Source organism: Lolium perenne, chromosome 1 (genome assembly GCF_019359855.2).
Source record: "Lolium perenne isolate Kyuss_39 chromosome 1, Kyuss_2.0, whole genome shotgun sequence".
NCBI lineage: Eukaryota > Viridiplantae > Streptophyta > Magnoliopsida > Poales > Poaceae > Lolium > Lolium perenne.
Genome location: NC_067244.2, coordinates 237,951,971 through 237,965,226, shown reverse-complemented (window position 1 = coordinate 237,965,226; position 13,256 = coordinate 237,951,971). Strand labels below are relative to the sequence as shown.

The 13,256-nt window shown below is 43.2% G+C and overlaps 2 protein-coding genes and 1 long non-coding RNA gene across 5 annotated transcripts; 2 read left to right on the top strand and 1 right to left on the bottom strand.

Annotated features, from left to right (window-relative positions):
- The first annotated feature begins 3,035 nt into the window (after nucleotides 1-3,035).
- On the top strand, nucleotides 3,036-4,787 carry LOC127324951 (uncharacterized). 2 transcript variants are annotated; one of them, XR_007866653.2, is made up of 3 exons: nucleotides 3,036-3,404; nucleotides 4,144-4,328; nucleotides 4,370-4,787. XR_007866653.2 is itself a non-coding variant. In XM_051352272.2 (2 exons), the coding sequence occupies exons 1-2, from the start codon at nucleotides 3,077-3,079 to the stop codon at nucleotides 4,248-4,250; spliced, it is 435 nt and encodes a 144-aa protein (XP_051208232.1). In that variant the 5' UTR covers nucleotides 3,036-3,076; the 3' UTR covers nucleotides 4,251-4,787. The 2 variants fall into 2 exon arrangements, 1 of the variants encoding a protein (XP_051208232.1); XM_051352272.2 differs by having other exon boundaries at nucleotides 4,144-4,787.
- A 327-nt stretch (nucleotides 4,788-5,114) lies between these two features.
- LOC127324972 (uncharacterized) lies at nucleotides 5,115-7,771 on the bottom strand. Of its 2 annotated transcripts, XR_007866674.2 has the most exons (3): nucleotides 7,479-7,767; nucleotides 6,159-6,754; nucleotides 5,115-5,759 (listed from the first exon to the last, which is right to left on the bottom strand). It is a non-coding gene; the product is annotated as an uncharacterized lncRNA (long non-coding RNA). The 2 variants fall into 2 exon arrangements; XR_011750700.1 differs by having other exon boundaries at nucleotides 6,159-7,771.
- Nucleotides 7,772-8,171: 400 nt separating this feature from the next.
- On the top strand, nucleotides 8,172-9,260 carry LOC127337276 (BTB/POZ and MATH domain-containing protein 2-like). Its single transcript, XM_051364235.1, has one exon. The coding sequence runs from the start codon at nucleotides 8,172-8,174 to the stop codon at nucleotides 9,258-9,260; it is 1,089 nt and encodes a 362-aa protein (XP_051220195.1).
- Nucleotides 9,261-13,256: the final 3,996 nt, after the last annotated feature.

The following is a 13,256-nucleotide window of genomic DNA, read 5'->3' as shown; positions in this document are numbered from 1 at the left end:
TCATTTTGTAGCCTCTAAACCTGGGATATTACATGACGTTAGACAATACTTGATGAAAAAATAATTGACGCAAATCAATCCATTAACAACCATGCTATTTAATATAGTGACTGATATATTTGCAATAGTTATTGAGCATGCAATGATGGGCAAATTGAAGGGGTAGTCCCTCACCTTGTGGATGGTTATGACACGATTCTTTTTACGAAGCATGATCTTATGAAAGTGACAAATCTAAAATTAATTTTATCAACTTTCGACATCAAGTTGCAAATCAATTTCCATAAAAATTAGTTGTTTTATTTAGCGAGGCTGAACTGTATGCCGAGATTTTTGGCTACAAGTTGGGCCAGTTTCGAATGAGATATTTTGACATTATGATTCATTATCGGAGGCTGACAAATGTTGGTTCTCTTTAATTCAATTACTAACTAATATGGTACTATACATGATTTCCTTCTTCCAGTTGCCCAAAGGAGTCTTGCAGCGATTGGGTTATTTCCCGTCAAGATTCTTTTGGCAAAGAGATAGTGAGAAAAAGAAATATCGGCTTACTAAATGGAATGTTGTTTTTCGTCCAAAGAATGAAGGGGGTTGGGTGTTCATGATCTTGAGATCAATAAGCACTCATGGGTAAATAGATGTCCAAGCTACTTACCGACAATGGGGTATGGTAAACCATTCTAAGAAGAAAATATGTTATCTCGTTTGCGTTGTCTCAAGTTTATTGGAAACGTAGGGATTCACACGTCTGGGATGGTTATATGGCGACTAAGAAGCAATTCTTCCAATATGTTTCTTTCTCTATTAAGGATGGTACTGAGATAAGGTTCTCAGACCATAAGTGATTAGGTTATACCACTCTCCGGGAATAATATCTAGCTCTGTATAACATTGTGCTTCACAAAAGCGATACTAGCTAAGGTGATGATATCTTCCCCATCAAATGTGACGTTCAGAAAAGATCTTGTTGGTCCAAGGCTTACATCTTGGAATTCATTGCTTTAGCGTTTGGCTTTTGTCCAGCTGACGCAAGGGACATATGAGTTTTGATGGAACCTAAATAGGAGTGGTAAATTCTCGGTGGATTCCATGTACAGAGTGTTGGGCCAACCGGATGAATTGGTGGATAATAATAAAAATATTTAGAAATAAAGATCTCGCTGAAAACTAAGGTTTCTGTGTGGTATGTTTTTAGATGGGCAATCTTCATTAAGGACAACCTTGCAAAACAAAGTTTGCAGGGAAATTTAAAGATGTGAGTTTTGTCATCAGCATGAGACTATAGAATACTTATTCTTCTAATACCAATTTGTTAGATCTATATGGTCAATCGTCCAAATAGGTTCTACCTTATATTCACCACGGAGCTCTACCAATATTTTTGGAAATTGGCTAAGTGGCTCAGAATACTTATTAGGGTGTTAGCGCTTGCCATTATATGGTCGCTTTGGCTACATAAAAATGATAAAAAAAAATTATTACAATTTTTTCTCTTATGCAGGTTATATATCTACCGATGCATCGCTTTGCTATGTTCATGGTCATCTCTATATCGTGTGGAGGATTGCGATTTGTTTTCGGAGGTGTCTACATGGTTAGAGAACACAACAAAGGACTTTTTTACCCAACATGGGTGGAAGTGTTATCTAAGGATTGGACATCCACCAACTTAGTTGTCGATATAATTGATTGCTTGTATTGAGCCTTTTATTTTTGTTATCCAAAGATGAATTTTGAGCATCTCAGTTATGCAAATGCCATATATAATGCTTTAAATTTAAATGGAGGGAGTACCCCAGCCTATGCATCAAAAAGATGCATACAACTTTTTTTATTAATTTATTCAACAAAAGTCTAACAAAAATCAGAAATCAAAAAACCTGAAGCTACCCCGCAACACCTACACCCGACAAACAAGAGAAGATCATGTCGGCGGGGCCTTATTCTTTGGAGAACAAAGAAGAACTCTCATCTACTAGAAATCAGGAATATCGCATACCCGAGACACCCTCTAAGCAAAATGGAAGTGCTCATCCAGTCTAGTAGATTCTTAGCGAGCACCTCATGCACATGCTACAGAAGCCATCTCCACCAACAACCGTTGGTCCATCTTCAAGGCCTAGATTTGCATAATGCCCATCAGACCTGTTTACGCCTCTTATCAAAACTTTTTTTTTGAAAAATCTAGAAGACGAAGAAAATAAAAATGGAGGAAGAGCACGTTGAGATGTTCTAACAGAAGGAGTACTTAATTAATGAAGAAAGTCCACTTCTCATCGTTGAACTATTGGAAAAGTTCACTTTTGGTTCCAAAATATATTTTTAGTCTAAAACGAATCTTGAATTCTCCGAATAATTCACATTTCATCCATTTTCAGTTGAGTGGAGCAGATTGCTGATGTGGAAAGAAAAAATAGTGAACCATCCAAATTGGTTTAGAATCAGACCAAGCCCAAACTAGCTGAGATGTGGAACCCAACATCTTAATGCAAAAAAAACAATGAAACTCTTGGGTCTGTGAACTAGTCTCTCGCTTGATTTCTCTCCCTTCCAATTCACTTAAAGCGTTGCGCTACAAAGGCATGCTTGATTGCCTATCAACATCGTTCCGCCTCTTTACCCTTGCACCGTTGGTTTGAGTTTTTGGTGACCGATGGCAGATATTTGCATAGCTCAACCGGGATAATGACTAAAAGTGAATGATTCTGAGAGTTGAAGGTTTATTTTAAAGCAGACGAAAGTTCTAAGACCAAAAGTGAATTTTCACTGGAATTTAAGGACCCAATGTGAACTTTCTTCTTAGAGCTGTGTTACAGTGATTGGGTAGTACTTCTGAGTACTACCGAGTACTACTGCTCTATTTTTTTCTGTCCGTCCGATCTGAGCAGTTCGTTCTGTTCCTCGTCGGTGGCTTCGCTTTACAGAAGAAGGACTTGGTTGTAATTTTGTGTTTCGTGGAGGTCTTTTCCGTAATTGTCTTGCTTTAATGATATGGCTGTTTCCTCGCAAAAAAAAAAACACAAGCAGGGGTATTGTGGTAACTTTCTTAGCCTAACCAGTCCGCACGACTGGTATGTCGCAAGCACGACCTGGTCCACGATCTCAGTCCCGCGCCGGCGCAATCCTCTGCCCTCTGCCACGTCGCGGCTCCCGCTCGCCGGACGCGCCGCCGCTCGTCGGATGCGAGGCCGAATCAGACCTCTACCTCCGCACTCCATTCCTGCACCGCACCCGCCTGGCCCGCGTCATCAAGGAGCTCCGCCGCCTTGCGTTCTCGCCCACGAGCTCGCACGCGTCCTCTCGCCAGGTGCACTGCACCGGCACGCTCAGGCTCTCCCACTCCAAACCCCCCGGCGGCGCCCCTGCACGTCACCTCCACCTCTGCGCCCTTGATCCACCTGGTAGTGCAGTCTGAAGAAGTTCAGTTATTGCCAAATAAGCAGAGCATGTTTGCCAAGTTCTGAACAAAATCATTATTTCTAGTTGTATCCTTGGCCAATGGCCATACGACTAATGATATGTTGTGATTACTAGTGTGAAGTTAGTTCCTTTGGGAAACAAAGCAGTGCATTCATGTGATTTTGGCATATCAAATCTCAAACATATTGTTTCAGTCTTGATAATTAGACACTTTCATGTTCATCTTATTTGTTACAAACAACCTTGACACCTATGTTTAGTTAGCTTCCCTATTTCTTTGGTTAAGATTTGTATATAATGAACAATATGGTGCCACTGTTTCTATTCAAATATCATTATGCCTAGAAAATTGCCAGCTACTGTTCATTATAGCTGAGGTTTGGATTTCATAAAGCTTCTGCTGTCTTGTTTGCCTCACATTTATTTTACCACCTCAATTCTGGTCACATCAATATTGTCCTTTCATGATTACCTGATTTGCTTTGGTTTATATACATGTGTGTTTCGTCTTATACTTGCTCACCCAGAGAGAAGTTTGTGTGCTCTTTAATTGCAACAACCATAACAGAACTTACTATCCAAATCTGATGTAGGATTTGCATTATTTTAGTGCTAGAGCTTGCATCTTTGAAGAGGATTTCCAAAATTCTTACAGAAACGTTGCTGCTATTAATGCAAAGCTTGTTAACCATAGTTTGAATTTCGGGTGTTTTCTTTCAGGGAAACTGCCGCGAACAACTTCAGCGTCTGGCAGAGGAGTTTGGTCCAGAGCGCCAGAGCGGGCAATGCAGCATATAATCCATCGAATTAGACCCATTTATACCTAACTGGAACTTAACGGAGTAGTAGCATGTATAAATTCTCCTTAATTTCTACTACTAGTCGTGAAAGCTCATGTTCTCCAGGTGTTGGAGAAGATAAGGTCGTGAAAGATCATGTTCTCCAGGTGTTGGAGAAGATAAACAGCGTACGATGTACCGCATGACAATCCTTCAAGCCATCTCATTGCAGTCGCTCGTACATCAGTCCTTGGCTGAGAAGACTTTTAAGCCCTGCCTCGTCGAGCTCAGCCTGGACACCGACGTGGATGTGAGATGCTACGCGCACCAGGCCCTCGAGGCCTGTGATCAGATCATGGTCTCAAGCTAACTGTTAGCTGATGAAACTGAAGATCTGTTAGATGATTATGCCAGTTTCACTCCGGACTTGGATGCCTGTCCTTATCATGGGCGTCGCTCGCTGGCACCATGAGATGACAGAAGCTGCGGTTAGTGGCATTGAGATGTTCTCAGGGTTATAACACTTGTGACTACAGATTTAATTAGGTTCAGAAACATAAGAAGAATATGTATGATAAGTAGTTTTGTCGAGACGTTCAGGTCATTTCTTAGGTTCAGGGACAAAATGAATCGAATCGCTAACTTGGTCCTTCATACATAATGAATGAAGTTCACGTTCTTTGAAAGAACAGAGGAAGATGTATCACAGTTTTTATATCTGTTCATTAATGTACACAACAAGTGAGAGGATTGATTATTTCTTAAAGAAACATCAATGTGGTATTCAGGCACACATATATTCTTCATTCTGTTCCCATTGTACGACTAGCTCATATGTTTTTAGCGCATACACAAAGAAGTTCGCATTTCCTCTGATAAATGTGAAGACGGGAGGAAGATGGTCGTCATCTCTGAAAGCTCATTAGTGTACAGAACAAGGGGAATAATTCTACAATAAACAACAATGTGGGGCTCATTGTTGGCCTATTGCATTATCCAGGACGGTGACTTGTTTACTGTCCATCCAGGAAGATTTTGAATTGTGCCATGACAACGACCTGCTGAAACTTAAATATGAATCCTAGATCTATGGACGCTCTGTACTTGGCTATGTTTTGGCTTTGATGGTGGCAAATGAGAATTACAGAACAATATTATACTGTGCTAGACGTGAAGAACAATAGTCTTCTTCTGTTCACCCACTGTACAAGGTTCAGTTGCTGTATAAAGTTCATTCAAGAAGAGAACTATATAAAATCAATGGGAAGCCAGCTTGTAGCTACTACAGAGCAAACTGCATTCTCGTCTTCAGTTTGCAAAAGGTATCACATTGCTGCCTTTCGCAAGATGTAAACGTGGTCGAATTTCATCTAAGCGCATTAGAGATCTGTTCGACGACTCCTTGTCAAGCATTATGAGCTTTGGTGACGACCCGTAAGCATATCGGGCTTCTACATAAGGGAATTCATCTTTGTCATCTTCGAGAAAATCAACGACTTCTGGATAAAACATCAGCTTTCTCATGCATACATCAACAATGGCGCCGGAGTATACGAGCTGCAATACCAAGCACTAGAAGATATCATATGAATTATGAAGTACAAGTACGCAGCTATAAAGTATGTTTAGTGCTCAACTGCTCATTGTCATCCTTGAAACCATCGTGTAACATCCTAAAGAACAAGTTCATCTATACATATCCAAAAACAGTAAGCTGGTACTTGGCGCCTGTAACCAAGCCCTGAATATATCTTAAAAGAAGAGAAAGCAATTTTTTTTTGAAAAAACACTTAACAAGATAAGATCCTAAGGTTATTCATACTACAAATCAAGCAACCTTCAGAAGATACTACCAAATGCACTCTTAATCCGAATAAAACTGGTTCTGGTTGCAGCTTATGTCAAGTAAAAGCAGTTATCACCTAGTTAGAATTCATGGAGCTTCATAGTTCATACCTTGGTGTAGCTGAGTAGAAAAATGTGGAACCGGGATAGTACCGCCCTCTCCAGCAAGTGCAGCTGAGTCTGCAGCACCATGCTCAGCTTCAGGAATTCGCAACATCCAACACGCGTAGTCCTCGCAAAGTAAACTAGACGGGACATCAAGGAGACATTCTGCTTCAGCTTTGCAAAGGAGGCTCATCCAGAGGACCTGAGGCTGCAGCAGCTTCCTTTCAGCTGCACGCCTAATGTAAGGCATGAAATCTCTTTGGTGGGTGGAACTTGGGCTCGCAAATTTTCTGAAACCTGCGAGGCATGCCTTGTTTTTTTTATCACTGCCAACAGCACTTGTACATGAATCAACATTATCTGCAATCTGTGTTGCTGTTTCAGGCACACTTTTGGATGGCGAGTTTGATTCCATCCAAGATGCATCACTCAGCGCAAGCTTGTGCTTATCTTCGGATGGTTGATACTGACGCTGTTGGTCTAAGCCAAGTATGCATCAACGACACCTCATAGCTGGGGCATAGGGAAACTCTTAGGATGGACTCTCAATAAAGGTAATCATCTGAATCCTACGTGCAACATTTTCAACAGCCCTCCACTAGCTATGCAACCATAAAACACGTTGTAAGAGTAAGAATATTAGAACAAGTAGCACATGTAATAAAGAAAATGAGTACATCATTAGTTGCTATTCCTAATGAAGGAATTGAGCAGAACACAACATTAGCAATGAGTAAACTATATACGCTACGATTCTCCACATTAAGTTAGATTTCCACTCAATCTAGCTTCAGAATGCTCCTAGACAAAATTGAACAAAATTACAATGACATATGCCCATGACAGTCTGCCTGATGTTCAGCTGCAAAAGCGTCCAATCCCTACAGATTACTACTGTTGTTTCCGTTTACAACTGAAACCTGGAGTCCATCAAATCAATGTATGGGCTCAAACTGAATCTCAAGAATTTCAGAAGTTCTCAGCAATGGTAACTCCAGTGGTCCATGCCACTATTTTCGTTGTCACTATCTGGCACATATGGGAGGCTCCGAATGGTGAATCGTCCATGTACAGCACTCTGAAACGATGGTAATGCAAATTTACCGAGCAATGCAAACATCCGCGACTCACAGACGCGAGACGCGGCTAGGCACGCCGGCGAGCGTCGGGAACATCGAAGGACCAGGGCTGGGATATTTCTAGGCAGCGGATCTTGAGCACAATGACGCGGGGCGACGCTGAGTTCCAAAACGACGGTGAACGGCGGCAGTCCTCCACAGAGCCCGTGGAGATGCGGGAAAGAGTCCAGAAGGATCATAGACTCACCTTGGTGAAGATGAGGTGGTCGGCGATGCCGGCGGAGAGGCGGAGGTGAAACCATGATCCACGGCGACCGGCCGGAGGTGAGTTAGATGGAGACGAAGGCGTGTTGCTCGGGCCGATTCCTCGCGCGGGGAGGACCGGTGCGTCTAGGCGGAGCGGATGAGCCGATTCTCCGGTCTCGGGGACGACGGCGGCGACGGCACGGTGGAGCTCACGCCGGCAGCGAGGTGGGGGAGGGAAAGGCGACAGGGTGTCGATGCCGGAAGAGAGCCAGACAGGTGTACCAGTAGACTCAAAATGACTTATTTACCCTTTAATAATTAAAATAAATCTGTACTTTCCAATACTTTTCAGTACTTCTTTGTTTGTACTTTCGGGTATTACCTATTTTCTAACCGTTGGATTAGCCTGGTTGGACGGTTCATAAAATCGCCAATCATGGTAAAACTTGTATTCTTCTTAATGAATTGCTAGTGTTAGAATTTAACGATCGTGTGTCCGAATAGCATACGAATTACAGTCCGGGTAGTGTAAGTTGCACGCCGAGTCGGTCCCTGCACATACGCCTAATATATGCATGTTCCCCTAGAGACTCGTAACCCAACCGTGACATCTAGTAATAAAGCAAAGTTCACAGGCACGTCACGGGTCCGTGGCAAATTGATCTTCGCGGAGAGTACTCTTGGTGTCTAGGCCATGTCATTCGCAGGCGTATCCTTGATCCGCGACGGGAAACTATGGCCATCCGCGCCGGCCATCAGCGACGCCGGCTCCGCCAGTGGGTACCACCTGCTCGTGGTCGAAGGCTACTCGCACACCAATGCCGACGTCCCCAACGGCGGTTGCATCACATCTCACCGTTTCAGAGTCGGAGGGTATCTTTGGTATCTCACGTACTACCCCAACGGCATCTTGGGCATCGCAAATCTAATCCACGGTGGTCTCGCTCTTGATCAGCATGTTGCAGAGCCCGTGAAGGCGCAATTCAGGTTTAGCTTCATTAACCAGGCCGATGAGCAGGAGCCATCACGCATTCGTGCAGGCCAAGTATATGAATTCCCTTCCAACGACTGGCAACTCAGCAATCTCCTGAGGATGAAGAATTCGCAACACCTCAAGGATGGCAGCTTCACCATCCGGTGCGACGTCGTCGTCGTTGGGGACGCCAACGCCAAGGCCGCCAGCGGCTATGCCAGCGTCGGTGTCAGCGTCGCTTCACCGTTCGTCACGGTGCCTCCGCCCGACATGCAGCGTCACTTCACCGATTTCTTCATGGCCAAGGAAGGCACCGACGTGACATTCAAGGTCAGCGGCGAGACGTTCGCCGCGCACCGGTGCATCCTCGCGGCCCGGTCTAAGGTCTTCAAGGCCGAGCTTCTCGGTCCGATGAAGGAGGGGACGGCCACTAACGGCACCATACTCGTAGAGGACATGGAGGCTCAAGTTTTCAGCGCGATGCTTGCGTTCATTTACAGTGACTCGGAGCCAGAAGACGATGGAGCTGTGATTTGGCAGCACCTGCTCGTGGCGGCGGATAGGTATGATCTCCAGCGGCTGAAACTCATGTGTGAAGATAAGCTGTGTGGGTTCATCGACGTGAACACCGCGGCGACCATCCTGGCTCTAGCCGAGCGCCACCTTTCTGACGGGTTGAAGAAAGCGTGCTACGATTTTCTGGGCGCTCCGGGCATGCTGAAGGCTGTCGCAGCCACTGATGGCTTCGATCATCTGATCACGAGCTGCCCCTATGTCATGAAGGAGTTGATCGCCATGGTTGCACCATAGTATTTATTTCTTCTACTACTCCTTTTTGAATGACCTGAGAACAATTCTTTTGAACCAATCTCATGATTGTGCATGATTATCTCTCGCTCACATAAAAGGGAGATACAATTAATAGATAATATTTTCATGTACAAGAATGCTTATCATGTACAAGAATGCTTATCATGTACAACACAAATCTTTGCCATTGGTGATGCTTACTCTTTCATCAAGGTAATTTCTACCAATTTTACAAACCACCATCGCTAACGATGATAACAGTAGATCGGAAGAGACTGACATAAAATCACACCAAGGAATATGAAAACTGACCGGGTCCCAGGAGATCCGCCGGCCTCACGACTCCACACATCCTTCGCTAGTGCTAGACGCACCACCGACGCGAGGATAAAACGGGGAGGAACTTACTCTAACTTCAAGATGTAACCGCCGCCTCAACATATGGATAAAGACAACTGAAAAACAACCTAAAAAAACAAAAACTCCCCGCCGGCGAGGGGCCGTGGCCCGCCATCCGTCCAAGGCCCCAAGGCTGTTGGAGGCAAAGCGGACCAACGGTGTCACCGGTGACGAGGATGAAACCCTAGATTGGTTTTGTGGCGGCTGCCGCCTTTTTCACCTATTGTTTTCACCATGAGAATTGAGAAACAAAGCTATTTATCAACAATTTACTAGTACAACATACTCCCTCCGTCTACAAATAAGTGTACATGCGAAGATTTCAAGATAAATTATGAAGTGGAGTGGAAAATACATTACTCCCTCTGGTCGGTATTCTGGGCTCCTAGTGAAAAATTATTTATTCCAAAACACCTAAAAAATAAGACCCGCTTTCAATTAATCACCTAAATAATAGCTTCCTAAAATTACTCCTAGCCGCATGCATGCCTCTCTTTCCTTTTTTCTAGGCTGTGTGAAACAGTTTCCTTGCATGCACATACCAAAAGGGGTCAGCCTGGAGGTGTGAAAACAACGGATCGCATGCCCTCCTTTTTTTTGAAAATTAAATATATATTAAAGCACGCAAGCCATCTCATTAAAAACCTTCCAGTCCCCTTAGGTATCCTGGTAAGGAAAAGAGTGCGTCTGAAACTTGCTGCTAAACGTCACGGTTCGATTACATCATTGCTCAAGAGAGCTAAATCATTAAGAGCATCTAAAGCAACATGACTAGGAGGATCATCATCCCAAGAAATAATACTATCTGCTTTAAAGCATAACCTCGCAAGATTATGTGCTACCTTGTTTCCTTCTCTTGGACAATGCTGGAAGCTGATCATACCCATGCGTTGAGAAATTTGAAAGCAATCCGCTAGTATAGCAGTATAAGGACCCCAAATTTCAGCACCATTACAAGCCTCAATAATCTCCAAACGATCCGATTCAATAATTACCGGAGAGCAGCCTATACTTTCAATAAGTTGTAGACCATGTCGAAGAGCTTCGGCCTCACTTGTCTTGGCATTCAGAAGATTAAGCTTAGGCCATGCTCCTCCCGCTATCACCTCGCCATGGTCATTACGAATAACAACTGCCACTGCCCCCATACCATTAGGGAAATAAGAAGCATCAATATTTGCCTTGTACTGATTCCGAGGGGGTTTAGACCACTGTATATGTCCCGGACTTGTATTCTTCGCCGCTAAGCCATAATTTAGGGTGAGTGCCTGAATTGAGAATGCCGATCGCAATGGTGGCGCCACCTTTCCTCCCTTCACTGCTTCCCTTCTCTGCCACCAAATGTACCAAGATGCCACAAGAATTATTTCTTGCAAACCGAGCTGACCAAGAATAGGTGACTTTTTTATAGGGCTTCTTAAAATTTCTTCTAGAACCACCGAGCCGGATCTATTCAAACAAACAACATTTTCAATCACTTCTTCAAGTCCCAACGATCTCCAAACTTCTTTCGCTCTTTTACAAGTGAACATAAAATGACGGATATCTTCTGAGCCTTGCATACATATAGGGCATTGTGATGAGACTTTGATATGTCTGTTAGCTAAAACTCCAACCCCTGGAATTAACCCATGCAAGGCTCTCCACCCAAAAATCTTAATTTTCGCAGGAACACTTAGCTTCCAAAGAATATCCCAAACATGATTTGTCGTGGATGAACCTTGTCCATCAGCTCGTCGTAGTTTGATCCGAAACTGGTGCTCCCACTCTGTATAATAAGCAGAACGAACAGAGAAAGTATAAGATTTTGTTTTATGCCATGCAACAAAGTCAGCATCCAGATTTGGGCTAATCGGTATTTCCAAGATTTTTTGAGTTTCAAAAGGATGGAAAGTATCACGAACTAGCTCTTCGTCCCAAAGACCAGTGGCTGGATTAATCAGTTCTTCAACAGTTCTTAACAGATTCTGACCACGCACCGTGTCTATTTTCCTAGATAAATTCCCAGGAATCCAATGATCTTTCCAAATATTAATACTTCGTCCATTTCCTACTCTCCAAATATGACCTCTCTTAAAAGTTTGTATACATTTGACAATGCTCTGCCAAGTGAAGGATGACCCACTCTTTGGACCAGCATTAAGCAGATCACCAGTTGGATAGTATTTTTCCCTTAGGAGTTGTGCGCATAGAGTATCAGGTCTAGACATAAGTCTTCCAGTTTGCTTTGCAAGCATTGCAAGATTGAACGCATGAAGATCTCGAAAACCCATACCTCCCTCTTTTTTCGGTATGCACATCTTCCACCAAGCGCTCCAATGCAGACGCTTTTTTTCTTCAGTGTCACCCCACCAGAAAGCCAACATAGCATCAGTAATCTCCTTACAAATATTATTTGGAATTTTGAAAACCCCCATAGCGAAAACAGGAATAGCTTGGATAACCGCCTTCAATAAAATTTTCTTTGCTCCCATAGATAATAACTTCTCCTTCCGGTAAGATCGCAATGACTCTTTCTAGGAGATACATAAAATGATCACTTCTGTTAACTCCCACCATTGCAGGCAGCCCAAGATATCTATCAGATAAAGCTTCAGTCATAATATTTAGCTCTGTACAAATCCCTTCTTTAACTTTCACATCAACATTAGGACTAAAAAATATACTGCATTTAGCCTCACTCACCATCTGTCCCAAATTTGCACAATATTGTTCAAGAACTTGTCTCAACGAGGTTGCATTATCTCTGTTTGCCTTCATAAGGACCAGGGAATCATCAGCAAATAATAAGTGTGAAACTGATGGTGCATTTCTGCACACCCTTACTCCTTCAATGCCACGAACCTCCTCACGATGAGCCAATAAACTTGATAAACCTTCTGCGCAAATCAAGAAAATATATGGGGATAGGGGGTCCCCCTGTCTCAGGCCTCTTGTTGGAAAAAACCTTGAGTTTCTTGATCATTGTATCTTACTTTATATTTGACCGACCTCACACAAACCATTAGGAGTTCAACAAAATTATGATGGAAACCCAACTGGATAAGCATATTCTCCAAGAAACCCCATTCCACCCTATTATATGCCTTATGCATGCCAAGCTTAACTACACAATAACCATTCTTCCCACTTTTCTTATTTTTAATAGCGTGAATACTCTCATAGGCCACCAGAATGTTATCTGTGATAAGTCTACCAGGTACAAAAGCACTGTGAACCGGTGAAATAATCTCATCAAGGAAAGATTTAAGACGGAAAGCTATCATCTTTGAGATTACCTTATAGAGAACATTGCAGAGGCTTATTGGTCTATACTGTGTTATAGTTTCTGGAGAATCCACTTTGGGAATTAACACAATGACCGTGCCATTCCATCCATCCGGAATGATCTTATTATTGATAGCATCCAGAACTTCCTGAGTCAAAAATTCACCCAGGATGTGCCAACATTTTTTGAAGAAAATTGCATGCAAGCCATCCGAGCCTGGAGCCTTCATATCACCAATGGGAAACAAAGCCTTCTTGACATCCTCTGGGGTGAATTCTCGTTGAAGGGCCTCATTCATTTCTGGAGTAATTGTTAAAGCGTAAAGCACA